The sequence below is a fragment of the Acanthochromis polyacanthus genome, chromosome 2 (genome assembly GCF_021347895.1).
Source record: "Acanthochromis polyacanthus isolate Apoly-LR-REF ecotype Palm Island chromosome 2, KAUST_Apoly_ChrSc, whole genome shotgun sequence".
NCBI lineage: Eukaryota > Metazoa > Chordata > Actinopteri > Pomacentridae > Acanthochromis > Acanthochromis polyacanthus.
Genome location: NC_067114.1, coordinates 22,168,045 through 22,195,405, shown reverse-complemented (window position 1 = coordinate 22,195,405; position 27,361 = coordinate 22,168,045). Strand labels below are relative to the sequence as shown.

The window sequence follows — 27,361 nt, the reverse complement described above, 5'->3', positions numbered from 1 at the left end:
ACTACGACCACTATTAAGCTGTGATTGAAGCTGTTTTCCTGTGAGTCGCCTATCACAAAGCTGTTGACTCTCAGAAACTTGTCTTCTGATTCTATTGTGGGTTTGGGTTCTCTAGTCCTCCCTTTCAGAGTTTCCCCAGTTTCATTCATTTTGCTACGACAAAATTTTTATTTTGTATCTGTGTGGATTAATCGATTTATCTGTGCAGTTTCACTGTTCAAATAGTAGCATTATTAGTCGATTAGATAGTCCACAGCATTGATCAACAGTGAAATACACTGCCTCACCACCTGGATTTAATGAAGCAAATAGATTAGAGCCTTCCATTGGATAATTACTGCAGTGATGAATATGCTTCAGCAGGCAACAACTTATTTAACCCTAGCTGATGCAGTGAGGAGCTTCTCATGACTTGAACAACTATGTCGTAAGATGTATCCTGTGGTCATGGAAAGGATGGTAATGTGTCTCAGAAGGGTCAAATTATTGGCCTGCATCAAGCAAAGAAACAACTAAGGAGATTTTTGAAACTACTAAAATCAGGTTAAGAATCATCCAAAGCATTATGAAAAACCTGAAGGATAGTGGTGAGTCATCATCTTCAAACAAATGTGGTCGGTCATGTGGTCTGATGAGTCCAGATTTACCCTGTTCCAAAGTGATGGGTGCATCAGGGTAAGAAGAAAGGCAAATGAAATGATGTACTCATCATGGATAGTTTCTACAAGCCTGTGGGGGTTAGGGTTATGATCTAGGGTTGATCAGATGCAGCAACATTATGTGCCCGAAGAATGAGGTCAGCTGACTACCTGAATATTCTGAATGATCAGGTCTTTCCATCAGTGGAGTTTGTCTTCCTTGATGTCACGGGTATGTTCCAAGATGATGATGCCAGGATTCATGGGGCTCACATTGTGAAAGAGTGGATCAGGGAGCATGAGACATCACTTTCACACTTGGATTGGCCTCCACAGAGTCCAGATCTTAGCCCCATGAAGAATCTTTGGAATGTGCTGGAGAAGACTTTGCACAGTGGTCCGACTCTCCCATCATCGGTATAAGACCTTGGTGAAAAATTAATGCATCTCTGGACAGAAATAAATGCTGTGACATTGCAGAAGCTTATCAAAACGATGTCACAGAGAATGAGTGCTGTACTCAAAGCTAAAGGCAGCCCAACAAAATATTAGAGTGTGCAACTTGATCTATTAGGCGGTTCACTTTGAATTTCTGTACAGATATTCTTGGTCCCCAGAGACTTAGCTGTAACAAATGTTTTCATGGTGCCCTGAGTCTTTAATTAAGGCTGACGTGTTTGTCTTACGTGAAATACTTCAGTAACTTTTGCCATCAGCTTTGGTACAGCTATGCGTGCTGCCCAGAGGATATTATCCTACAGACTACTGTGATCTCAGACTTAATATGTAGATCCATGAGCAAGCCAAACTGTTTATGCTGGGAAATAGTTTAACATCTTTTTGATGTTTAAGCTCTAAATTTTGTTCTCACATTCATGGTTCCCAGAAGCTTTATCCTAATGACTTTGGTGATCCTCTGACCTTTTCTTTAACTTCCCCATGACACTAACATTTGTGGATTTGTAGTGGGAAAACTCTACTGGCGGTATTGAAATTAAAATTTCTACTGCTACTTGTTTATAGCTAGAGAGATAGACAACTTAATTAATCTCTGGAGGGATGATGAATAGTCCTAAGTTATAAATATGCACCTGCAAAATTTTAAACATTCCCGTGAGCCTCAGCTCTACTTAGCGTTTCGTCTGAATTAGCAAATCTTAGCACGCTAACACACTAAGCTATGATAGTAGACATTATCTGTGAAAGACTACACTTGCTTCTATGCAAATAAGGTTTTCACAGTGTGTTCGCTGTTGGAATATTATTGGCTATGTTGTGAGGCAAGCAAGTAGGATGAAAATTGCTACAAGCTTCTTTTTAAGATATTGATTAATGGCATACATTTTGAGGAGGCTTTGGTCTTGTTTTATCAATAGTCTTTTTCTTCTTGTGATGAATTCATATTCAACTCTGTAATAACAGATGTGGCAGGACAATGTTAAACCAACTTCTGTAATTCTGAATCTGCTTTTGCATTCTTGAAGCAGTTATGCCTTCATGACCGATTTTTCTGCGCATTTTGAAGTGTCACTTTAGTAAATTAAAAAAAAACCTCAACATATTCACCAAAAAGTTTTGACTGAGGTGTTTTTTGTGCTTTGTTAGAGATTGAAAGCCCTTTTCTGAATAAAAATTTAAGTCACATGACTGATAAGCTGTTTGTGCTTCTTTTGCTGGCGCTGCTTCAGGACAGCATTAACTGTGGCGATACCAGCTGACATGAAAAAATGATTACAGCTTCCTAACTGAAAACAATTCCTGAAGATTTCTCTCAGTTTTCTCTTGTGAGGTTGCCAAAGTTTTAGTTGTTTCTTCTTTATTATTTAAGGTTTTTTAGCGGTTGGTGAACAACAGTAACACAGCCTATACCACCACCTTCTGATCACACTATGTGGCCTACTTTATTGGCTCCAAAGCAGTTAGTGGAAACAAACCTAATTCACATTTTCCTCCTTTTCTTTTTAATTTTTTATTTTTTTTGCAATCTTTCAAAAGTTTGCCTCAAATTCACTTGATAATTGTATGGAAACATGGCTGACCTCCCATCTGTCCTGCCTGCTTTGTGCTCAGGAAGAGTCAGTCTTTTAAATATTCCAGCTACATGTAGAAAATTATCACCTGTAGTGTAAGTCAGAAGTGCAGTGTGTGCGTGCCAAAACACTGGTACACATAATAAACATTAGGCAGCGCGGCCTTTCAGGACTGAAAGGACTGTAGGTGATAATGTGCTGAGGGTAAGTGCAGACCCCTGGCACCCAGCGAGACCTCGGCTCTGCTCCTTCCCTCCCCTCTAGCTGGCCCCTTCTCTCTCCGCAGGCACTGAACAAAGAGAGGACCCAAACAATGGATCACTCTGAGAGCTGAATGGCTTTGCAGGTCAAGCACTAACCCCCCCTCCCTCTTTGACAGAAACACAACCCACACTTGTTCTGCTGAAGAGAGGCTGACCCTCCCGGCAAAGAAATAATGAACGCTGCCTGGGCATTAAACTGATAAAACTACTGGGACTGGAATCAGTTTGGCAGACAAATCACCTCTAATGGCGTGAGGCTGGAGCCTGTCTTCTGTCCTGTCTCCCCCCTCTTCATTACAAGCCTACTGTACACTGTCCAGGCATCCACGCAGCCATGTTAAGCTGCTCGCCAGAGTTCATAGCTCAGGACGTGACCTTAAAGAACAGCTGCTCGCTGTTTCTCCAGGCATCGCTCATTTTTATGTTTACTACATTTTCTGTTTTCATTCAGGGTTGCTTGAAATTGTGTTGCAAACAAAGAAGCCACCGAGTGCAGTGGACTGGAAATGTGTTGAAGAGTTATTTGTTAGGCAAATCGACTGATCAACTGCCACGGGAGCTTCTGTTTATAAATAAAAGCTCCACCTATGACAGCTCCCACAGCATCAGGGTCCAACCCAGACATTTGCATGTTTCATAGTCAAATTGGTTAAAAATACGTTTGCAAATCATCTCCAGAATTCATTGTACTCTTTCATCCGGGAGGTTCATACTGGAGCATCTGGCAGGTTGTAAATCACTTCACAGAATCATGAAGAATTTATTTTCAACTGCCTTCCTGTGCATGTCGGAACTTTCCAGCACATATTCAGTTGTTTTATGGGTTCAAAAACACACCCGAACATCCGGTACTGTGAGGTCAAGGAATTATTTTAATGTTATGAATTATGTGCAAATGCAATTAGATCCAGGTCTGTTCATAGTCAACGTAAGGTACGATAAGATAAAACTTAATTATCCCCATGGGGACCATGGGTACGATCATCATCGTTTACTGATGCTTGCCTCCTTTTCTTCTTCCTCTGCTTTAACTTTGCTCCCTCTCAGTCCGCTGTTTAATGCCTGTATTGTGTATCAGGTGCATTTGAGCTCCTGTCAGATTTGTATATGGCCGCCGTGACACTTCTATGTGGCTCAAACAGTGGTTTTACAGCTCCCCGTCTGCATGGGCAGCTGAGGTCCGGAGGCATGCAAGCTGTTCGGTCTTTCACCTTGGCCCGCGGCCCCTCCCCCAGGTCAGCAGCCATACATTAGATCAAACTAGGCCTCACAGGGTCGAGGAACCGGTGCCAATCACATCACAATGCAGCAGTTTAGCAGTGAGTGGACGGAAACTATAAGCCTCACTGAAGCATGTATTTTTATCCCTTTATCCCTTGTTAATTAATATATTTTCCCCAGTGCAGAACTAATCCTAATTATTGTCATCTAAATTTTCATGTTTGTGAATTATTATTTGAGATTTTCTGTGTAATCTGCCTAAACTGAATTATTTATATGCACTGAAAATCTACAATTAGCAAGGTAAAGTTTACATTGCTTATGCCATTCATTTGTGATGCAATCTTTTCATTATATTTATCACGATAAAACATGTTTAATATGGTAATGAATGGCTAATAATTAAACCATTACATAATTAAATAATAGGAAAATGGCCATTTTTCTGTGTGACTACTTTTACTTATATAATAAATATAGTTTGCTGGTAATTCCTGCGTTGATCGTAGTATGGTATTACTACTTAGTGTATATTTATTTAAAAGTAACAATCACTTTAAATGAATACAATTGGTTTGTGGGGAAAAGGGAGCATTTTACCTGATTTACTTCATTATTAGTCAGTTAGTGTTGCTTACAACCATGAAACAGTCCCATTTTAATGCCATACACAGTATAAAGAACAATAGCAAAATGCAGTTCCCTGATGTCCTGTGTGTATCTCAGCCTGCATCTGCCTCAGATAGCTTCATACACTGTGAGGAGACTCTATGGCTCATTTGCCTCTGCTTCTGCACCCTGAGAATTGACTGTGTAAAAGAATCATCCTCAGCTTGAATCTATTATCACCTGATCCTGTACTGTTGCAAGTCTGCCAGGCTCACAGACTGAATGCCTCACGTTTAACCCTTTCCCCGCCTCTCTGCTGGATGGCATCCCATTTCCCTGACTATTACCAAGAGTAAATGTTTTCCTTCGCCCTCTCCAATGAGTAATTTTTGGTGTCGAACTTGTCTCTAACCTTTTCCTACCCCCTTTTGTTTGGCAACAGCTGTTATCATGGATTTCTTTTTCTTTTTTTTCCTTTCTTTTTTTTTTTTTTTTTTTTTGGTCAGCTGTGATTGCTCCGGGCAAAACAGGAGCAGATGGTGTTTTGCTATGCATGAATGGAGCGTTAGAGGAGTTGGACTGAATAGGCCAAGTTTTGAATGGTGTCTACACAGCACCTGCCTCTTGTAGCAGCAGGGACATCCTAGTGGCATGATCTGTCTTGGCTTCACTGCCATCGTAAGGGATGAAAGAAAGAAACAGAGGGGGAACCTTGTTGGGTACCGTCCATATTTATTGATTTTCCTGCAAAGTCGTGGCATAATGTGGTGTACAGTCAGTTTGAGTTAATTGGATGTGACACAGCGTGCACGTGTAATCTATCACTCTGGTCTCCTGGTACACTTTATCAGTTTTGTTGCCATAGAAACATGTTGGCTCTGTAATAGCCTACATTAACAGGCTAAGTAAGTTGCAATAAAAGGCAATTTCAGAGTTGGGATCCTCTGCTGAACACAAAGCCTATAAAATACTGATGAAATAAATCGGAAAGTGGCAGCGGGGGGAGAGCGAGCTGGATTTTACATTCTTAAACCAAACAAAGTCCAAATAAAAAGAAACTGCTATCGTTTCCATGCAATGCAGGGACATCTGTCAACCTCTGGGGCATGATGATCTGTCACAATAAAGAAAGCTTTCTCAAATCACTGACAGCTTGCTGAGCATTTTCTTTTCTTTTTTTCTTTTTTGGAGCGACTGTATAACTCAACTGAGAATAAATGCTCCAGATGCATTTGGTCTGCAAAGTACTGACAATGCACAATAACATACTGAGCTAACCATAATAATGTAAAACAAACCAGCTCCTCTCGTATGTTCACTGGTGTTATTGTTACAGTGACAACTGCTTCCAATAAACAGTTTTTCTTTGGGCTTTAGATGTTTATTCCTTGACCTTTATGACGCTGACAGCAGGATAATAGTGCTTTGCTTATCTACTCTCAGTCTAGCTTGTGCTCACTGGCACAATATAGACTCAAGTCTTTTTAACGGTCACTGGCATTAGCATGAAAAATCCTATCATTTGGAATTCTGACTGAAAGTATATAAGGATTCATGCAAAATGTATGCTCTAACGTTACATAACAGCAAATCTTGATTCCTTTCAATCCCAGATTGATTATGATTACATACTGTTAATCATTTACTACTTTGAGGGAAGAGGATTAGTCATTAACAGCAGCACCAATTACAGAGCACAGATGAGAGCAGTGTACGTTCCCTGATTGCCGATAGTCAGGATGTATCAGAGGTGTGATGGCGTAGCAGTGCGCAGGCTGACAGGGGTCACAAGGCTGCTGGATCAGACTTACCTCAACACAATTCAACAAAAGCGGGGGATAAGCCTAATGGCTGAATCACTCCGTCTCCACGGCAACATCATTGTGCAGAAATCCAAGGATGGAAAATATGTGTACACGTGCACGATGCGTGTGCAAACATGTGGTTGTGAAAGATGAAAAAGATTGAAGGGGAACAAGGGACCGGATGTGTGATCATTTCTGCTCATTTTTTCTGCGGCAAAACAAATTTCTATTTGTTGTGTGTTTTTTGTTTGATAATTCATATTAATAAGCAGTATCTTTTTTTTATTTAATTAAAATTAAAGGGCTAAATTAACTGAGGAGGAGAATTAACATCCCCGAGATTATCAAAAAGGTTGTACAAGGGTATCATAATATTTATACTAGCCCCACCGAATGTGCTATTAACTTTGCTCGGAGGCATCGTCTGTGGAGCTCCGTTTGTCTGGCAGGTCAAAAGTTCTCTAAACAAGCGATACCATTGGTCAGGGATGTCAACAGTCCAGCCAGCTAACACAGCACCCCCCCCAAACAAAGTTCACTATTCATCTCAGAGGTCAATAGTTCTCTCCGTGAAGCTCATCAACACAAGGTCAAGAATTCCTTAAATGTAGTCATCCATTTGACTGGAGGTAGCTCCCTGCTGTAAACAAGGCTTGGCATTGGACTTGTAGGGTCAGCTGTCTCTGCACTCTCATGGATTAGGTCTTATCACCAAAAAAAAAAAAAAAAACGGCCCGGTTATACTGCGTTGCTTTCCTTAAGGAGGCAAAGTTGAGGCTGTCAGGGCAGAGTGGTAGGTTCTGCATCTGCGGCCAGACTGTGAGAGAGGCTGAGCGTGGGTCTGATGGTCAGATGGCCAGTGTCAGCAGGGCTTTTGTTACGCTCACATTGTATCTGTGCACTGAACGGGAAAACAACAAAAGAGCCAAATAAATCATTAAAATACAGAATCCCTTAGCTTCCACATCTGACTCCTTAGTCATCCTCGGCACTGTGCCGAGCAACTGACCTCAGCGGGGAAGACTGGGACAATTAGGTCACCTCATGATTGCATTACTCAAATGACATATTAATGTCGTAGTGCCCTTCATGCGTTTCATCAGCGTTAGTTAATGATGAGGACAGGAAGAAAGAAGCGCATAGGATATTGATTGCTTCATGCTTCTGTGATCATATCATATCTCACTGCCAGAAGAAAGAAATCTTAGAGATACAACAGTCTAGTGCACAAAGCAGGTGAAATCTATTTATTCACCTATTCAAATAAACCAGGCTCCATTATAGGAGGAGCAGTGTATTATTCTTGTAAATTATGTGTGTGTGTATAACAGTGTTTTGAAAATATCTGTAACCTTTTTATTGCACAGTCCCATAACTCCAACCCTGGCTGTGAGATATTTGTACACACAGTGACCGCAGTACTGAGGGGTTATGGAATAACAAGGAGCTCCATGCATTATTAATGGGCTCTGCTGTGAATCTGTTCAGAATAATAACAGCGATTTCCCAGAGCCTCATTACTGTGTGTTTTTAAAGCATGTGTTTGGTATCCATGGACACCCGCTCTCACATTCTCCTCTTCTCCCTCTGTATTGAGATTCAGGTCATGCACGGCACTTGCTGTTTTTAATTTTCATTTCATCATAAGCACTTTAAGACTGTTGCCAGCGCTTATTTGCAGTTTTCCTGCAGACCTCTTCACTCGGGCTTCTGACAGGACAGATGCTGCAATTAATCACGGCAGAAAAATGGGCATCGTTTCCACGGCGAGCTGAAGAGCCAATCACCGCAGCGGCAGAAACAGCGGAGGCAGGCCTCGGCTCCAAATTACAAATGCTTTCCGAAAACTAACTAATTGAAAACAAACCAAAATTTGAAAATTCTATCAAGCTGCTATCACAGAAGCTCAGGAGCAAATTCTCTCTCCTAATTTGTAACTAACATTAACCCGTGTTTAAAATGTCTCAGCTGCCGTTGGTGAGAAAAAAAAGGGCCCTTCTCTGGGCCAGTGGATTCACAGCCTATTGTGAAGATATGATAATTATTGTTTGCCTGCCTTCCCTCCCCCGCTCGCCATATTATTCAAGGGAGCTCAGCAAACCCCTGGGGATGTCTTGGAAATGAAGCGATTTTAAAGGGAGTAAGAAAGAGGCAGAATCCAATGCACTGGTGTGTGAGAAGGGGACTGTTATTGAGACAAGTACCAGTTACATGCTGACCTTGTCCAGTATCAACACTGTTTTTACACACAGTTACAATGGACTTCCATTCAAATCACTGAGAAACAGCACACACTAGAATAATGCCAACATGAATGCTCATATATCCCTGCAAAGTATTTTTGTCTCATAGAATTACTCCATAGAAAACATACAAATTTATGTATTTTTTTATATCTCGTAAAGAACCGAGCACTACGAATATTTATCCGTGTATTTCTTTTCAATAGCTAACAAGGAGACGTGAAGATACCCCATAGAAGTTATGGCTAATATACCTTCTGAAAGAAACCGATTCCTTCAAATAAATATTTGTGATTGATAGTTTAATTTTGAACAGAGACACAAAGAAATATATAATACTTCATACAAAATTATGGCTACTATCATATTAGTGATGGAATGTCTCTGGATTCGTCTTCATGGCTGAGCAAAAAACTCCAACATTAAATTACTTTTTCTATCGTGAGCTGAAAACAACTTCTCAAGAACCTCATACCAATATGCATTTATTCTATGGACAGTTTTTCAAATGCAATTGGTCTGTAAGCAAAATACAAACAAAATTAATCGCTGCTATTGTAACTCATAAAAAAGTATAAAAGAGCAGAAATGCACTATGTGATATAGCAATCCACAGGTCGTTTAACAATGTTTTAATTAAAGCCTCACATATTAAAACTTTACAACAGGTGATATGAAAAATGTACAACATTTTCGTTTTTTTTTTTTTTTTCTCCAGGGACTTCTGTACAGCTGGCAAAAATACCTCCGATGCCTTTTTAGTTGGCTTTGGCAGTGCAACAAACTGGCTCTGCTAGTTTTCTTTTTTCCTTTTTTAAAACAATGACAGTATCAAGGAGCAGAGTAAAAATACATCAATCCCCAAACCATCTGCCTTGATCTCGAAATTTGTATTTACCATAAAATATCCCCTTTGTTACACAAAATAAAAACATAATTTAATTGTTAAACATCTGAAGTAAAAACAAATAGATTAAAGAAGAACTTTTTTTGGGGGGGGGAGTGCTGCCAGTTACACGCTTTTGGACAAATTATCTTACTGGGTAAAGGAGGTCTCGTCTCTCCCCGCTCTACAAAACATGTACAGCAGATTACAGCTACAGTTTGATGATGTGATGATGTAAATGATTTATGGCAGTTTCGGTCTCTGTCTGTTCAGTCGTTCATCCACTGATCTGCATCCTAAAACCTTTTATCAGTTCCCCTCTTCAAAGACATTGTCTGTATTTGTAACATGGTTTATAAATGTATGTTCAAATATCACTGAGCCTCCAATGTTTGATGATTTGAACAGTTACATCTGTGAGAAGGATGGGTGAAAGAGAAAGGTTGGAGTAAAGAAAGTCTGCTATATACTGGCTAGTGTGGGAACAAAGACTGATGTGTGGGTTACTGGTTTCCAGCAAGGATCCTGTGAGTCATTCAGTCCAGGCAAGTGCTGATAAAAATCCTTTTGCTGAGACGTATTCAGAATGTCCTTACACTGTCCAACTCTGGCCTCATAAATAAAGCTTTATTGTTAAATAAAACAGTGAAAGATACACATCTTTCAACATACTGTGTGCCCAGTCAGTTTAAATTGACAACTGAAAGACCTCACAAACAAACAAACAAACAATCACTGGGTGCTCACCATAACAGGCTTCTGTCATAGCTCAGCCTATTTTATAGACAAAAACCCAGCTAACATGTTTACCGCCTGTACACGCATGTGCATATCTGTCTATAACAATGGACAAGTTCTTTGTATAACATTCTAAATCTTAAACACTTCTTAAGTGCAACTTAGAAAAGCAACGTGGAATGATGCTTTTATTCTATTCCTGTTCTTTGAGAAAGGATTTCCATTTGGCTCAGTAAATGCTGACCTGGGACAGGACCTGGGCATGGGCCTGGATTTGGGAGGGGTGTGGTTGCTGCTGCGGGGCTGGCTGGGGGCTGCCGAGTGAAGCGGAGCCTCCCACTGAATGGGGTGTACCAGGAGAGTGCTGGGGTGGGGAACACTGGGACTGATGCTGCTGCTGCTGTTGTTGTTGCTGCTGCTGCTGCTGCTGAAGATGTTGAATCTGCTGCTGATGCAGCTGATGCTGCATCTGCATGTGCTGCAGTTGCATCTGCTGCTGTTGTTGCTGCTGCTGCTGCTGCTGTTGTTGCTGTTGCTGCTGCTGCATGTGGTGCTGCTGCAGCTGTTGCTGGAGGTGGTGCTGGAAATGCTGATGCTGCATCTGCTGCTGGATCTGCTGGTGATGCATCTGCTGCTGCTGCATCTGATGATGCTGGAGGTGCTGCTGCATCTGCTGTTGCTGCTGCTGCTGCTGCTGGAGCTGCTGCATCGCATGCTGTTGCACCGGTTGCATGGGTGGGCTCATCTGAGACACCGCTGTGGACTGGGCACCCGCCACCATGGCCCCTCCGGCACCCATCTGGCCGAGCAGCTGCGGTGGCATCCCGGAGGACATGTTCTGGTGGGAAACTGTAACCGAGGTCACAATCTGACTGCCCCCTAGTCTCATCTGCAGGGGTTTTGGGGCAATGGCCCGTGGCAGGGCTTGTTGGAGGGCCTGTGCAGCTGATGACATGGAGGGGTGCTGGTTGAGGGGTGATGGCAGCACCAGGCCAGGAGACAGGCTGGTGGAGGCCAGAGTCTGCTGCACTGAGCGGATAGTCTGGGCCTCAGCCGATTCTGCTGCAGCCTTGATAAAGAGAAACATATGAAAATTTATTTCCAGTCAGTTTTTAGTGGTGCACTGTATAGTTTATAGACTTGCTTGTGTTGTTTCTGTAATTACAAGTCCTTGGACATTTCACACATATAAAGAATTCTGAGAAAATTCATTCACACATTTTTAGGTGAAAAGAAGAAACACTTTCTCACCTTGGAAACCAGACTAGCACGGTATGCTGCAAGGGCTTTTAAATATTCTTTCTTGGCAGCTTCTGTTTTGCTTTTGTAAACCTGTGATGACAAAAAAAAAGTATGTGTGAGTAAAACTCTTTATTAGTAATAAATATGATCACTTAATGGCAATACTGAATATATTCAACAGACTGCATGTGTTATGTACATTTGTTTTCTCTCTAAAATTAGCTCTCTGATAATCTCGTTTTCAGTTAAAAGTCCGAAAAACTACATTTTGCACTACCTGCTTCTGCTCCTCTCCCAGCCCATCCCACATGGACGCCACAATCTTGGACACTTCTCCGAAGGTGGCGTTGGGATTCTGACCCTTGATAGCGGCCTGGGTGTCTCTGAAGAACAGAGCGTAAGCTGACACTGGCTTCTGGGGCTCATTGGGATCCTTCTTCTTCTTCTTTTTGGGAGTCTTGGGTTTCTTTGTGGGATCTATGGGGGCTGGTCGCTTCTCTCCAATGACCTGAAATAATGGCAATAGTTGAGATAAAGAACCAAATGCCCTTTAACAGCACCAAGTGGGTTTCCTAATTACCCTTTCATAGAGTCATGCAAATAGTTTCTAACTCTTCTCACCCTGTTGCCGTCGTCCTGGTCATCTTCGTTGATAGAGCTGGAGGGAGACGGGGTTGCCGACTTGCTGGCAGGTGGTGATGGGGAAGTGTGGGTGATGTTGGGACCCGCCATGTTTAAGCTCAGCTGCGCGTTGAGTTGAGATTGGTTGATGGTGGTCAGCTGATTCCTTGATATCATGCCATTGGGGCTGTTCATGCTGATGATGGACTTCATCACCATGGCTGGGTTGGGTGGGTACTGACGTAGATGACCCGGTCCAACATTCTACAAATAAAAGTGACACAAAAGCGAAGAAGGTTTGTCAAGAAAATCATCATTTAACCAATTTCAGCTGTCTTTCATTCATTATTTTCATGCTGTCTGTGAGGTTGTGGCTCAAAGATCTCTGTCTCTGTGCTCACTCCTGCCAAGCTCACGAACCTGTATCCTTTACCAGTGCAGAAATCGGGTCATTGGATTCTGTGATTGTTATGTGGCAGATCACGTGTCACGATGTCCTGGGTCTTAAATGTCTCTATTACAAACCATGATAAATTATCTTGACACCTGAGGAGCCAACTTTATAAGCCAGTAATAGATGGCTACACAGCTCAGTTGATTCATTTCAAAACTCCATTGTATGGAAATCTGTGACACAGCTGTAGAGTGCCCAGTCCCTGTAGGGGAATCGTGGACTGTGGTACATGACTTCAAACACCACAGTAAAAAGAGCCTCAGTTTGTCTGCATGCAGCTACATGTCAGTTCAGTCTGAGGTAGCCACAAGCCTGCATGCTTTATTTAAGGTTAGAAAAAGGCAGCTTTCATAGATCATGTTTGACTGTCAAGGAGTGGAAAAAAAATACTTCTATGCAATCAACTCCATAAATCAACCAGCTAAAGGCAGGACGCTTAAGAGTTCCAGACAGGCCCCCTCCGTTCCACCATGCAAGCTCTAATGTAATGACATTTTCAAAGTCTCTTTCCCAAGGTAAAACATTCAGTTCTTGAAAGATTCTTAAAGAAGGTACAGGCAACATGTTTGCATTGATTGTGGTGAGGATGAGATTACGAGGCCTGCCAGCTCTCCAGAGGGAAGACTGATCAGAGAGCCAGCAGAGCTGACGTGGAACAGAGAAGGGGAAGTGAACACAACAGAAAAGGTGATTTGTTCTCCCTGGGTACATCCATCTGGTATTCAGCAGCACAAACTCAATCTCTCCCAACATCAACACATCATAAACCCACGCACCTGGCTTTATTGAAAGAACCTTATGAATGCCCGTCTTCAAAAACAATATTGTAACACCATTTCAGACAGAAACATATTGGATCTACAATCCATTTCTTTCTCATATGCCATGTCGACTGCTTATCATAAATACAATCTATGAAGTGAGAGCGGATTTATATTTACATGTGCGAGCAGAGCAGGATTCTGGAAAAGGTGAAGCAAAGTTGGGGAAAGAAATTGAAGACATATTGTTGTGATTCTTCAAATATGGAAATCTTGCAAATAAAAGCTGCAATAAACACGCCTGCGACCAAATGACTGTGATTTACATATCTGCAACCCGCCATGTTCCAAGTGCTATTGTCATCTTCATTACTGAGAACACGATGGCTCGCCGTTTGCTCTTTGCTCGCTGTGAACATCAAAGATGCACACACTGAGCTCATTAGTCGTGGCCATCTGTATAATAACACTTTTGCCCAATCCTTATGGTGCAGTTTTGACTTAGAGCAATGGCCCATTCTGCCATTTGTTTGGAATATGCTGAATTTTTCTAGATGGCTTCAAACTGAATGTTGTACATTTTCTAAAAAAGAAAAAAGAAAAAAAAAACATGCACTAAAGACCACAGTTAGACACGTAATTGTATCACACTCAACAGCCTGCTAAATATCTTATTTCACCACATATTATAGCACTAACTGGAGTAGAAGCAATTTAGCTCCTCATGCTGGAAAGGAGAAGTGACAGTTACGTCAGTGAAACTCCAGCATTAGCACGTCTGATTTCAATGAAAACATAACAGCTAATAACAAGCCAGCCAAAAAAAAAATCCTCTTAAGTAACAGTTGTCTTGATTGTGAACATGAATCTGATACTCGGATGTTTATTTATGTCCCTCTGCCTTCTCATTTGCATTTTGATTGCAGTATTGTTAGCAGTCACAGCAGACATCTAGCTAGATATTTTGATAGTCATCATAAATCCGCAAATAAGTCTTTATCTTGAGTACACAGTGGCCAGATGTGCCCTCCTTAGTCAGATTTGTGCGTGCGTGTGTCTAGGTGTGTTGTCTGTTTGTGCATTTGCATATAAAACACTAACAGCAGAGCTGCACTCTCTAATCAATAAAATGTTTTTCGAATGTAAATTCAGTTTGTAATATTCCCCATTGTGTTGCTTTTAATGTGGAAGCTGCAATAGATAACAACAGAATAATGCTGTCAACAATATGCTGCAAAAAGAGGAAGAAACAGCTTGTTTTGTGTTTTGTACATTGTTGTTGGCCTCAACCACTCTTAACACAGCAAACACTCCACACAGAGCCACATAAAGCATTCTGGAAACTAGCAGGAGAAGGAAAAAAAATACACTATTGACAATGTGTGAAACCATTTCCACAATAAACGCAGGCCAATAAACATAGCGGTAGGATTCAAAACGCAACATTATGCATTCACCAGGTGATAAAAATCTCAACACTGATGTCAATAAAAACAGGCTCCAGTCTGTTCTTCAAGATATTGGAAATCAGAATTTGGGGAGAATTTATGAACAGTGGCACCAAGCTGTAACAGGCTGAAAAGAATGTTAACAAGTTCAATTTCCATTCAATCAATGCCAGAGCTCTTGGAAATGTTCCATGGCAGGAGAGGGGTAAAATCATCTATATGGTAATTATAAGGATGAATCCCCCAGTAACTTTCGCCAGCATGAAAGGTCAGTCCTATTAAAGATAGTTTATCAGCGCTCTGCACATATTCCTTTACTCGGCTTCTAAACGGGTACATCATTTTATTTTTTTCCTCCATTTTCAGCAACCTGCTGAAGTCTGTGCTTAAGCCAAATGAGAAAAATGGAATTTTGAATGCCGGTAAAGGCTATAATAGCACGAAGATAAATTGTTTTTCTTTCCCCTGCCCTGTCTCAGTCAAACACACTTCACTCTCTTTCTCTCTCTGTGGTGTGCAGACTCAGTCTATCTCGCAAACCTCTAACCCCCACTTAAAAACAAATCTCTCTCCCTTGTTCTCCTCCCCCCTCGGACTGTGAGGCCAATAGGTCCCCCTCTCCCCTCCTCCTTGGTCTGGTGCAGCCACTGACCCATACCCCTTTCCACCATTTCTCCTGGTGCATTATGGGTATTTAAAACTTGTCCAACATGACATCATTTCAGTTTGAGAGCTGCCTGAGAAAAGTAAATTACAGAATCAATCATGCAGAAGGTCAAGCTGAGACTTCATTACAAGTATTGCATGCCTGCATGAATATCTTTCATTTCTGACTGACCCAATATGTCACAATAGCTGTCTGTCGAGAAAGAAAAGAAAAAAAGAAACGGAGCGAGAGAAAAAAAAGCCACTCTCTTAAATTGATGTACAACTCATGTCAGTGCTTCTTGGCTTGGAAGGGAGATAAGAGGGAAGTGTAGAAAAACATACTTTCTGCAACAGTGCTCACATTTTCCATTTGATTCAGGATATAGTGGTTTTTGACCAGTCAGAACTGAGGGTATTATACTCACTGGCAATCTACACAGTATCAACGCATATCAAATCATGTGCAGAACAAACCACAAATGGCTTTTTCAACCTCACTTTCATCTTGCTTCATGCGTTTGGCCAAAACATGCTACTATTAGATATTAGCATACCTTCGCTGCTGTAAAGCTAATGACATGTGAAACAGCTAGTTTGTACTGAAAAATATACAATGCGTTGCTGCAGAGTGGTAAATGTAATAACACAGTGGGCCTCATATGTCCTAAATATTGATTTTAACATCTAATACAACCAGTTGACTACTGTAGGTTTCAAATCCAATCACGGAGGACACAGAGCCCATTTCAGTACATGCTTACACGTGTCAAGAGAAGCCTAAAGTGTGGCGAAGGCACCAGGTGTTTTTTGAAATAGAACCCAGAGACCCTTGCTGTGCAGCAGGGAGAAAATCGAGAAGAAATTGTGAATAAAGCAATACTGGCAGCTCCGACTCCAGTACTATTTGGCACTATTGAGACTCAATCACAAATCAGGAGCACACATGCTGGGAGACAAAAATGAGAGTCAGAAGCTTGTTAGGAGAGCAGATTAAATAAATAATGACTTCAGATTCAGGGCTTTCCAGGCACATTGCAGCCGAGAAAATGTATTTCTCTTTGTAGAAGCCCGGCATCTGTGGCCAATTTGCAAGACATACGCTGAACATTAAGCGGAGAGGAATTAGCAGAACACTTGGCAATGCAATGACATGGAAGAAGCTTTTGAAAATAGCCCAGGTATATTCACTGGTTCAGTTTCTCATTAAGTTCTGATAAGAGACAGGCTTTCACACACACTAAGTATTCTCCACCAGTAAGCCAGCACAGAGGAAGAAAACCAAGACAAGTGTTTAGGAAATATGAGCATGGTAGCTTGATGAAAAATGTAATTGCAATAGTGCACGGTTTATTTGTTTGCCCCTGCAGCCATAACAAATAACACAGAATGTAATCATGTATATAAGGTTGTCATTCCTTTATCAGTGTGCTGACAAAATGACAAAACACCCCTCTTAGGGCCTTCGTAAATCATTGTCTCGGTATGTGGAATGCACTGCAAACAGTGCTGTTACTTATCTCATTTAAAAGTTGTGTTCTCTTTTCAAAGCCAAGATAAAACCACAGATGAATAGAATTTCTATAGGCATTGTCACAAGACTTTTGGGGATCAATCCCATTTACAGGAAAAATGAAGGGCCACCACGAGCCTTCCTGCGGTACAATGTGTGATGACTGATAACGAGTGAGTAGTGTGCCGACGACAATGCCACGAGGCAAGGAGCAGAAACCCACATTCTCCCTTCAGTTTTTAATAGAGTCTCTGCACAATCAGAGACATGAGCCATGCAAATGGTGTTAAAGAGGAATAATGTTTGAGAATCAAATCTAATCCTCCAGCAAGTCGTGAGAACAGTCAGGAATGTAATTGTGTCAAGGTTCCGTTTCTTCCAGATGCAGAAAGCTTAACTGACCATGAAATGAAAATTCTTTAGGCAAAAAGCCTTCTGGGGATCACTTACTGTATGCGGCAGAGATATTTTAAAAGCTGCAATTATTTTACATGCCAGAAGCATGGAAGCAGGAAAAAGAGCTGTAAAATTTTATAGCCCCTTCCCATATGGAATGTAAATAAATATCTGTAATATCAGTGTGATTCAACAAATGTGTTAGAAAGAAGGGGGGAGCAGGAGGTCTAAAAGCACATTTCATTTATTCACACAGTTCTAAAGATAATAGCACCTCTTCTCAATGCAATGTGATTTGTGACTCACAAAGCAAATGCAGCATCAATATCATCATCTCTTCACTCATGCCTTTTGTCCTTTCATTTCTTCTCTCCTAAATGAATCTTCCATTTTTGTAATAGGTCTGTAAGACAACTAGTCAGCCAGTGACATTTCCATTTTTCCTCCTCAGTGCTTCTATGATTGTGGCATTTGAAAATGTCTTTCCACCCTGAGACAACAGTCTCAATCTGTAGCACATAACAGTCTCAACATAAAGAAAGTGATTAATTCACTCTACAGTTCCATGTTTGACCATCTGTGTCCTTTCAAAGGAGTTCAAACATATTCATCGCAACCTTATAGGAGAGTAATTCTCTGCCCCACTACGATACAAACTCTGGACATACCATGTGTCCTTTTTGAAGACCTCATGTGACATTGGGCTAAAGCTTGTATCAGCATTTACAACAGAAAAAAAGGCTTCTGGAGGTAACATGAATTAAATATGAGCATGTGAAACTGTGGCACTTTTGGGTCCCATTTTCACTGTCCTTCTGAGGATGAATGCGCTTTGTACTCTAACACCTGTGATCTATTCACATCTGCTCACCTTACGGAGAGGGATCATCCACGCTCTGGGTGCTTTTTTTTTTGTTTAAAAAAAAATCTTCACACTAAGTAACATAATATCATGACATTTACTCAATGTGATCATACACCTCCTGTGTTGTAAACAAGGCCAGATGCTGTGCCAGATGCGCTGACAACAGGAGGTGTACAAAAACTGTGAAGGTGACATTATGGTTCAGTAAAAGGGCTCAGTATGAGTGACTGAAATCAGAGGATCTCTAATAGTTTATACTTTTAAATCTTATCTTTCAGTTTGGATACACCATGAACAACCACATCTGGAGCTGCAGCTACAAGCAGGACATACACTGGGGCTGTAGACAAATGAGGATAAGAAACAGAAAATAAATGGACCTGATGATTTGCTAGTGGTATATATGGATAGCAGTGCTCACCACAGGCTGGCCATTGTTGACAGACACCCCCTCTTGGTCCATCATGTTGCGTGAGATGGTAATCGAGGGCAGATCCAGGCTCTGTGGGGGGAACTGAGGGATTAAGGGACCCCTGTGCGGAGCTGGGGGCTCTGGCATCGGTGGGAACTGTGAGTCGACCTCTGACAGACCCAGACCGGACTCAGTCTCAGGTGGAGGTGTAATGGGAGGAATCTCAAACTCCTCGTCTCCCAAGCTGGGCGTATGAAAAGTCTGCAAGAAAGAGGGAAGAAGAGGGAAGTCGTGAAATCCAGCAACACAAAACAGTCAGGAAGCATTTGCTGAGGTGGGCCTTATCTAACACGCCGGAAGGAAACCTTCAGGGATTAAATCAGACGACTTTGTTTAAGAGAGGGAGTGTTTTAGTAGAGTGGTAATACACTTGTCTGTAAGTGCACTAAGATGTAACATTTCCTAAACCTATTAAAGTCCACTTTGAGGCAAAAGAAGGAAAAAGGCGAGTGTGGAGGAAGATGTCAAAAGCAAAAATATCAAGCAGCAATCATGGGAGAGAGAGGATACATGATAAAAGCCCTTAATCTTGGGGATGGAAGATGTTGGGTTGAAGTGCAGTGAAAATACACGTCACAGGGAGATGGGTTTAAAGAACATTTTTAAAGATTATTACGCTTGGCCAGAAGTGTTTCTTTTTGTTCCCCTTGCCTGCACCCTTAAATCTGCTCATCAAACAGCCTAATCCTTCTGCCTTTCGAATTAAAGCTTTTGGTCACACTTAATTTGCTTATGTGCCTTCTTGGAGATGGGACTGTTCACCTACTTGGGTCTTGTTTTCATCTGCACATTGCATTAAGCCACTCTCTGTAAAGCCAAAATATTCATACCCTCACAATGACCACACTGCAGGTCCACATAAATGCAAGGCCAAACAGCATGCTATCTGTGGCGCTAGCTTTGGCTGCTGTTGTTAAGTTACCGAAAACCTCTTCAAAGCGTTGCTCTCTTACTGAAAGTGACATGGTTTTAACCGCTAACACTTCGCTTGAACACATCCTGTCATACTTTTAAAATCAAGTTAAACTCCCAGCGTTATTGAAGATGTTGAACAGGATGTGAAATGCAACAATAAAAAGCAAGTGCTGCGTTGTGAAGCTTCTTCAGGTTGATCTCAAACATTACTTTCTCGTCCCTGGGTCACTATTACAGCAGTGTTTGCATGTTAAGCTGCCTCCAGCGTCCTCATCAGCTATTTCAAATTTCTCAAGACAATCCTGGCATGAAAATAATTGGCCAAAAATAGGAGTAAACAGGCACTTACACCAATTTGAACAGGCCCAGATGAGTCTCGCACATGTCGATTCACCTTTTCACACACCTGCATTTAAGTCTCAGAGGGATTGAGGGTCCTGGAGATGATCATGCTTTGCTTTTTGAGATAAGCTTCTTTGAAAGGGGTGCTGGTTTCTCTTTTCACTCACTCATATCAAAACATTACATCATTTACTCACATGTAAAGCCTCATACTGTGCCTTAGCGTTTTAGCATGCTGTGTAAATAGTGAGCAAGCTCCAAACCCCAGCAGAGGTGAAGTTGTGCTACCTAACACAAACCTAATATTAACAGTCCTGACATCTACCAGCAGAGTTAACTGGAGTCTAAAAACCCAGCTAACAACCCTGCCTTCCTCCACTGTCTGTCTGTCTGTCTCCAGTAGGGGATGGAATAACAGAAGGGAGACAACGGAGGGAATATGCCAACACAGACCTTGATTAGGGAGTATTAATGTTCCCCTTGCTTGCTTTAGCACACAGACACTTGAAACTAATTCATTGCCTACTCAGGGCAGCTGTCTTGACAAGCACTGATGAATTCCAGTGGCAGGGGAAGCTAATAGAGTTTTTATTCTTCCCTTTTCTTTCTCCCTTCCTGCTCTCTACCACTGTTTCACTTTTCGGTGCTTGTTTCACAGCTAGAGAATCAGTTCTCCTTTCAGGAGGAGCTAAGGTCATATTCATCACAGCCCAGGCCTCTGGCTCGCAGAGTGCAAAATAAATCATGAGCACCTTCACTAGGAACCATTTACTATCAGTCCTCTGCTGTCATATTAGGCTTCGGCCCACTCAAAAAAACCCTCTGGAAGTTAGTTCACAATTATGTCTGTTCAGCAGGGTGTGGATCAAAACCCAGTGTGTGTTTATAAGGTTAATAAAACAAAACTGTCGTGAGTCATGGACAAAAAGTTCCAGTAGCACATGGAAACCATCAGAGATCGTCCATCATCACAGTCTTCACTCATCTTCTTCAACTTCCCCTGTGGAGCAGGGTCAATCTCCACGCCAGCTTTCAGATCTATGGTCCAAGTTTCATCTGGATCATATCATAGAGCAACCTGAAGACATTGGCACACTTTTATCTCTCTGACAGAAAACAATCACTCTGTCTTAGTCTTGCTTTGTCCACTACAGTCAGATGCACTGCTCAGGCTGCGATAGCTATTGCAGAGAATCATCACTTATATTTTTTGCTCTTGCTCGACTATGGATACTATTTGCTGATGCAAGTGGGTTTGCTGTGATGTTACGATATATAAAGTAAATCAGGGCAGAACTACAGTATATAGGCCACTGGAGCCTATATTCTGGTGCATTGTGGCCTGAATTACAGAGGCAACCTAGAGATTTGATACAAATGCTGAAGAGGAAGGTTGGCTGAGGTCAGCTCCACTTTTGTGGGAGAACTGCACAAGCATGACCGTGACCTTTCATGAAACACAGACATGTACTTGGAGTAGAGGAATGCTGGTGTTTAGTATCTGCTAAACAGTGTGGAATCGGAGAGAAGGGAGAAAAAAAAATCACAGTGGCATAAAGAGGATGGAGGAAGATCAGTATCAAAGACTGTGTGCATCGCCTCTCTTTGTTAATGATGACACAAATTAACATCTACACCAGGGGCACTGATAATGGAGACATGGAGTTTATGTCTCACATGGTGGTATGGGAGATGTCAGTTGTCTGTGTAGAAAAGACCTTCTCCCCAGGGAAGAGGTGCCAGATTTTAGTGGAACCCACAGAGTGTTACAGTGTTGCACACTGTCTGGTGTCATTTCACATAAAGCCAGTCTAATTCTGCACCAGGAGCAGCTTAGGGGGCTCTGATCGGAGATTAAGAGATGCACAATCCACTTTCTTCGCATCACCAGCCTGATTATCCATTTAAATTGTTCTGAAAGGCTCAGCAGAGCCAAGTGCCAAGCCAGATGCTGGCTTGGGATGTGCAGGCATGTACATGTTAAGGGGTACGCAAGGGAGAACACAACAGACAGAGAGAGGAGGAGTAATGTGTGTGTGCGTGTGTCTTTCCTTTGGCAGCTATAGGGTTGAGTGGTGTAAGGGCAGAGCAGGGCTTGTAACAGAGAGGCCTGATGTCCTTGGTATGAGCATCCTGAGCAGCTGTGTTGGAAATCCTCTGCCCTTAGTGTTTGTTGGAGGTGGTAAATCTGGACCAGCCAATATCGTAACGGAAAATTATCAAAATTTATCTTGCCTGGAAACAATAACTGTGGCATTTATATAGATTAGATCATGTTAAAAAAACCTAAGTTGTCTTTCCCAGTTGCAGATGTACTTTAATGACTCACATACACACTGCATATTGTTCAAACCCAATGCTAACATTGGCATGCTAAGTTCCTCACTATGACAATGCCAACATGCTAATGTCTAGCATGTATACATCTCAGTATAGTAACATGCCTATAACTGATAATTAGTGCTTAACACAAAATACAGCAAAGGCTGATGGGATTTGTATGCATTTAATCCTAGAGTATTTGCAAATTCAAAATCTGACTTGATATTGTGCTAATGTGAACTCGGGGAGTCAAACATATGTAATTGATGCAGCATGGTCAGCCAGTCCTGAAAGCATGAATCTGAATCTGTGGTTGATCATCAGCCAAGGAAGTTCTGTACATTTGTGCTATTTAGTTGTGAAATGCAGGGAAAATCTATTTCCACACAGTGTGTATCATTTGCTGTGTGAAAACTCGTTCTAAGTTGTATTTTGGAAATTTTATAAATAGATTTGGCAGTTTCAAGTTTTATATGACCCAAAATCACGAGTTAAGTGGGCTAAGTGTCTACTCAGTTGACTACTTGAGACATCAAACAAAGATATTTCAGAACATTTTTTTATTCACTTACTCACGTATATAGAATAATCTGTTATCTATTGCACTGAGGTTAAACACCTCAGGAATTCTAAGTGGATACAGCTCACAGATCATCTGTAAATTAAGAAAATTAAAAATTCTGAGTTGTCATAATGGAAAATAAAAACTTACTTCATTCTGGAGTAGGTTAATAACAGAAAAAAATCTGTTAATTTAAATTTTTTAATTGAAGTTAAAGGCAAAAATGTGTTGCCTAGAAACTTGGAGTTTTCTCAACTTTTTATTTTTCTAGTGTTGACATTTATGACTTAAAACCACAAACGCAAACCTCATGATGGCAGTAGACATCTGGGAATCATGATTTTCTTTACAAAATTCTGCACCAATCCATTTAGCAGATGTTGAGATATTTCACAGGATTAGTGAAAACTTATTTGGATTATCTCCTGTGAAATATCCTGGTGGTGCTGAATGGAAAGCCAGGGGATCACTGAAGCCAGGAGTCCTCAATGGCAATCCATGGTTTAATTGTCAAGACACGCCGCTAAAAACAAAAAGAAATCCACGTCACAGTGGTGCTGAAGGACAAGTTAGAGGACCACTGAAGTTATTAGGATTCATCCTCTAGAAACTATGAATATGTCTACAATATTTCAGGGATAATAGTAATCCAGTGCAATAATAACTGAGCAGTGTGCCAGGGCCGACCATCCTGCTGCTACTATGGACTAAAGCCTAATACAATGGGACTTTGACGTAAGCAGTATTCACAACATCTTTTGGTCAATAGCATAATGCAGGTTTATAAAGAATATATGAAGCCTATTTTGGCTCTCTATATAATAAATGAAACCTTGACAACAACAGAAACATAGACTGAGGTGACATGGATGTGACTCGGTGAATTTTCCCGTCCAGTGTTTTGTCTGTGATGCCGTGGTGCTTTTTCAATATCAGGACAGGGAGCAAGAAAAAGCTTTTCAGGCAATAGTCCGAGTCCTTCAATAAATGTAGTAATGCAATTCACAGATGCAATAACCAAGACTTGTTAAAGGTAGCAGCATGCAATTACTGCATATAATAGGCCTCAGAATCAATAGAGGCTGGATTGAGGATCCAGTTTCAAATATCTAGACAGGCAGAGTGCAGCTACTCAAATGACAACATCAACCATGGCACCCCTAATCAGCATTATTTCAAATTTGGATCATTTGTAGTCCATTTCTACATATTTATAGTTCATTACATGACTCTAATTTGATTGGGAAAGTAAAGTGATACATCTGAGTGGAACACAATCTCAGTATACAGTATCCTTTTCCCTGAGGGAAGCAGTCAAGCTTTCCCTGCTAGGATGTATGCTTTACCAGGCACACCAAGGTCATCTTATCTCATCCTCTAAGTGCATAAGGTAAATGATACGCCGGCCATCCACACAACAAATAAACTACTGCTCTGAAGTAGAAACGTTCTGCCTTTTGAACAACACATACTGCACATAATTTTAAGTATACAGCATGCATTGTGTAAACATGTAGTAGAGGAATGTATCTTTAAGTTTTCCTGGCACTGAAAAGGACAAGCTCTGCAATCTTCAAGCTCTACAATTGTATTGTATAATGACAATAAAGAATATTCTATTTCTATTCTATTCTTCTATTTGCAGTAAAGCAAACCATCTGTCTTTATGGCAACTTTTGAAGAAAGAATAACCCATGCTTCCTCTAGTAGACGAAATTCTCTCAAGTTACCACACTGTACCGCTAATGGTGGTGTCTATTAATACAATATACCTACGGTTTGGTTTGAAAACAATAGCCAACCAAATGCAGCAGCATAAATTTAACTGTGCTGTCAAAGTTAGCGGTTCATCACGGAGCCCTCATAAAGGAGACTTCCTTTCCTACTGTACCCACAACACAAGCCCGACACATTAAGAAGATTAATATAGCATTAGAGTGGAGATAGTGTGAAACCTCACAACTCAAAGTGGAAGTCACTTTAATCTCACTTCAGCTCAGGTTGCAACAAACAATACCTTGGACACTCCAATGCTTGAAAGGAAAAAAAAAATCTATGCTAAAGACTTCTTCTCTCTCCCTTCTTTCCTTCTAAGCACAATACCATCTGTGCCCTAACACTGGAAACAGTTGTTCCTTTTGATAAAATGCAAATGAGCTGGGCTGTTTTTATCAAGGATCCCCCCGCTCCTCCTCCTCCAGCCCATCCCCCCCATTCCCTTCACTGCCACAGTAGGCCCTCACAGCTGGGGGCTGAACGCTCTCCAAGCAGCCTGTGTCGGCGTGGTCCCTGCTGCAGTGGGCCTCAGCAGCCCGTGGATACAGAGGATGCGCCCACTCAGCGTAAATGTGGGGGAAAATTAGACTTCTTCCATAATACTCTGTGGCTTTGTGAAGCGGTCACTTTATGAACATGAGGTCACATGCTACAGACACTTCTGTGTAGCTGCCTTGAATGTCGCAGTTGCATCCCTGCTGCCCGGCTGACATGAATGAAAACAATAAGGTTAACAATGACATCTATCTCAGTATTTTGGAGCTGTGCAATGATGCTTTGCTGTGGGTTTTGAAGCCAGATCAATCTCCCCCTGCTAAACTGGATGAGATTGGACCGTTTGAACCACAGAGGATGACGGGTATTTTTGGTGCACTTGTCTCTAATGACAGGGCAGCGGAGTGGGTGGAGGGGGAATAAAATGGGTAAATTTAGCTCTCTGTTAGGACTACTATGGCTCACTGAGGCGGCTATATACCTCCACAGAAACAACTACTCTCATCTTTCTTTTAATGCATCTGTACAGTACATAATTGTTCCAGTAGCTCTGCATTCAAAGACTGCCGGAGACATTTCACTAAGTGTAAGAGGCAGCTGACTGTAGAATCTCTTTATGCTTCGCCATTATGTCTTTAAAAAGAGGAAGAAAACAGGTGTTTATATCCTCAGCTTTCTGAGATACCTCTTCATCTTAGAGTGTGGTCGAGTCGGTCAGATCACATTAGCATCAGCTCTCTGAAGTGACTACAAGCCAATATAGGGTGAACCGAGCTCATTTTTCCTCATCTTTAACTGTAAACTCTTGTATCAGTCTAAAAAAAACAGGATCACTTGAGGCAATAAATAAGTGGCCTGTGATTGAGATGAAAAAATAATAATAATTCATCATCGTATCAAACATAAAGCTTATTCGTTCTAACACTGGCTTTCACTGTGGCTAATTTCATCCATCTACACTTCCTGAAATAATGACTCACACATGACACCTATGATAACTACTGAAAACTGAATATAGGTGTTAGCAAGTAAGAAACAGAAGAAACACTTCACTCCACTGTACTTGGTCACTTTTGTACTTTTGCACTAACTGGATGTTCCATGTCTGAAAGGAAATTTGAATATGGAAAACCTAAAGTGTACTTACATCCCCAGCGGCGAGCAGGGCACCATTCGCCTCGGCCATGTTCATGTAGTTGTTGTTATTCTGGAACTGCAAATGAAGACAAAAGACACACTCAGATCACGAGTGTCCAGATAACATCAAGTGCGAGTGGAGCTGCTCCGCTTTCATAACAGACACCTGTCACTCAAACAGATTGTCACACTTGGCTCTGAATGTTTGCACACTGTTGTTAAACCCTTTCTCTGTGAACACAAGCGCATTCTGCCACTCTGCCATTATTGTGACATGACGAGAGGCACGTGAGAGGCCCTGGCCAATTCAAACCAGGGTAATGAGAATCTGGTCCGGCCATTCAGCTCTTATGGGATGGCAATTAAGGATAGGTTTGCATCACAAAGCCAAGTATCAAGATGCAGTGGCAGGTTATTAACTTCAAATAACCTATGGGAGAGGAGGGATACTGAGGGGAAATAAGGAGGCGGAGGTGTTTTTAATATGGGTGGAGTACATTTTGGGTCAATAGGAGCTGGGTTCAACAACTCATTTGACTGACTCTATACCTACAAAGAATCTCATTTCACCCTGTTTCACTGCAGCAAATTAAGTGAATTCTATACCCGTATTTACATGTTAATATGAGATTATTAACTGTGTGGAACAAAGTAGCAGTGGTGGATTTATGAGTGCCATGCTGTAGAGAAGACACATTAGTATTTAAGGCAGTTGATGAGCCATTAAAACCCTGTACTTTGGTAAGAAATAACATGTTTTCACAACATCCCCCCGCCCCTCCCAACCCACACATAGCCCTGCTGGCAAAATGGCAGCCACTTCCTTTCTTTGGAGACACAACCACGCTGACAGGTAGGAACAATGGGACATAGAATGAAGAATTATGGGCTAGCAGCTGGGCCCAGGAGCACAATGCACCTCTGTGTGAGTGAGGAGAGCATAACCCAGCCTACACAGCTCA

The 27,361-nt window shown here is 41.5% G+C and overlaps 1 protein-coding gene across 1 annotated transcript in view; it reads right to left on the bottom strand.

Annotated features, from left to right (window-relative positions):
• Positions 1–9,094: 9,094 nt before the first annotated feature.
• The window catches only part of tox3 (TOX high mobility group box family member 3), a 43,651-nt gene continuing 25,384 nt past the window's right edge, over positions 9,095–27,361 (bottom strand). Inside the window, exons 2-7 of the mRNA XM_022196167.2 lie at positions 26,410–26,475; positions 18,800–19,051; positions 12,297–12,560; positions 11,953–12,183; positions 11,685–11,765; positions 9,095–11,502 (exon numbers count right to left, since the gene is read on the bottom strand). Of these exons, the coding sequence (XP_022051859.1) occupies positions 10,663–11,502; positions 11,685–11,765; positions 11,953–12,183; positions 12,297–12,560; positions 18,800–19,051; positions 26,410–26,475 (1,734 nt within the window). The 3' untranslated portion in view covers positions 9,095–10,662. The remainder of the gene's footprint in view (positions 11,503–11,684; positions 11,766–11,952; positions 12,184–12,296; positions 12,561–18,799; positions 19,052–26,409; positions 26,476–27,361) is intronic.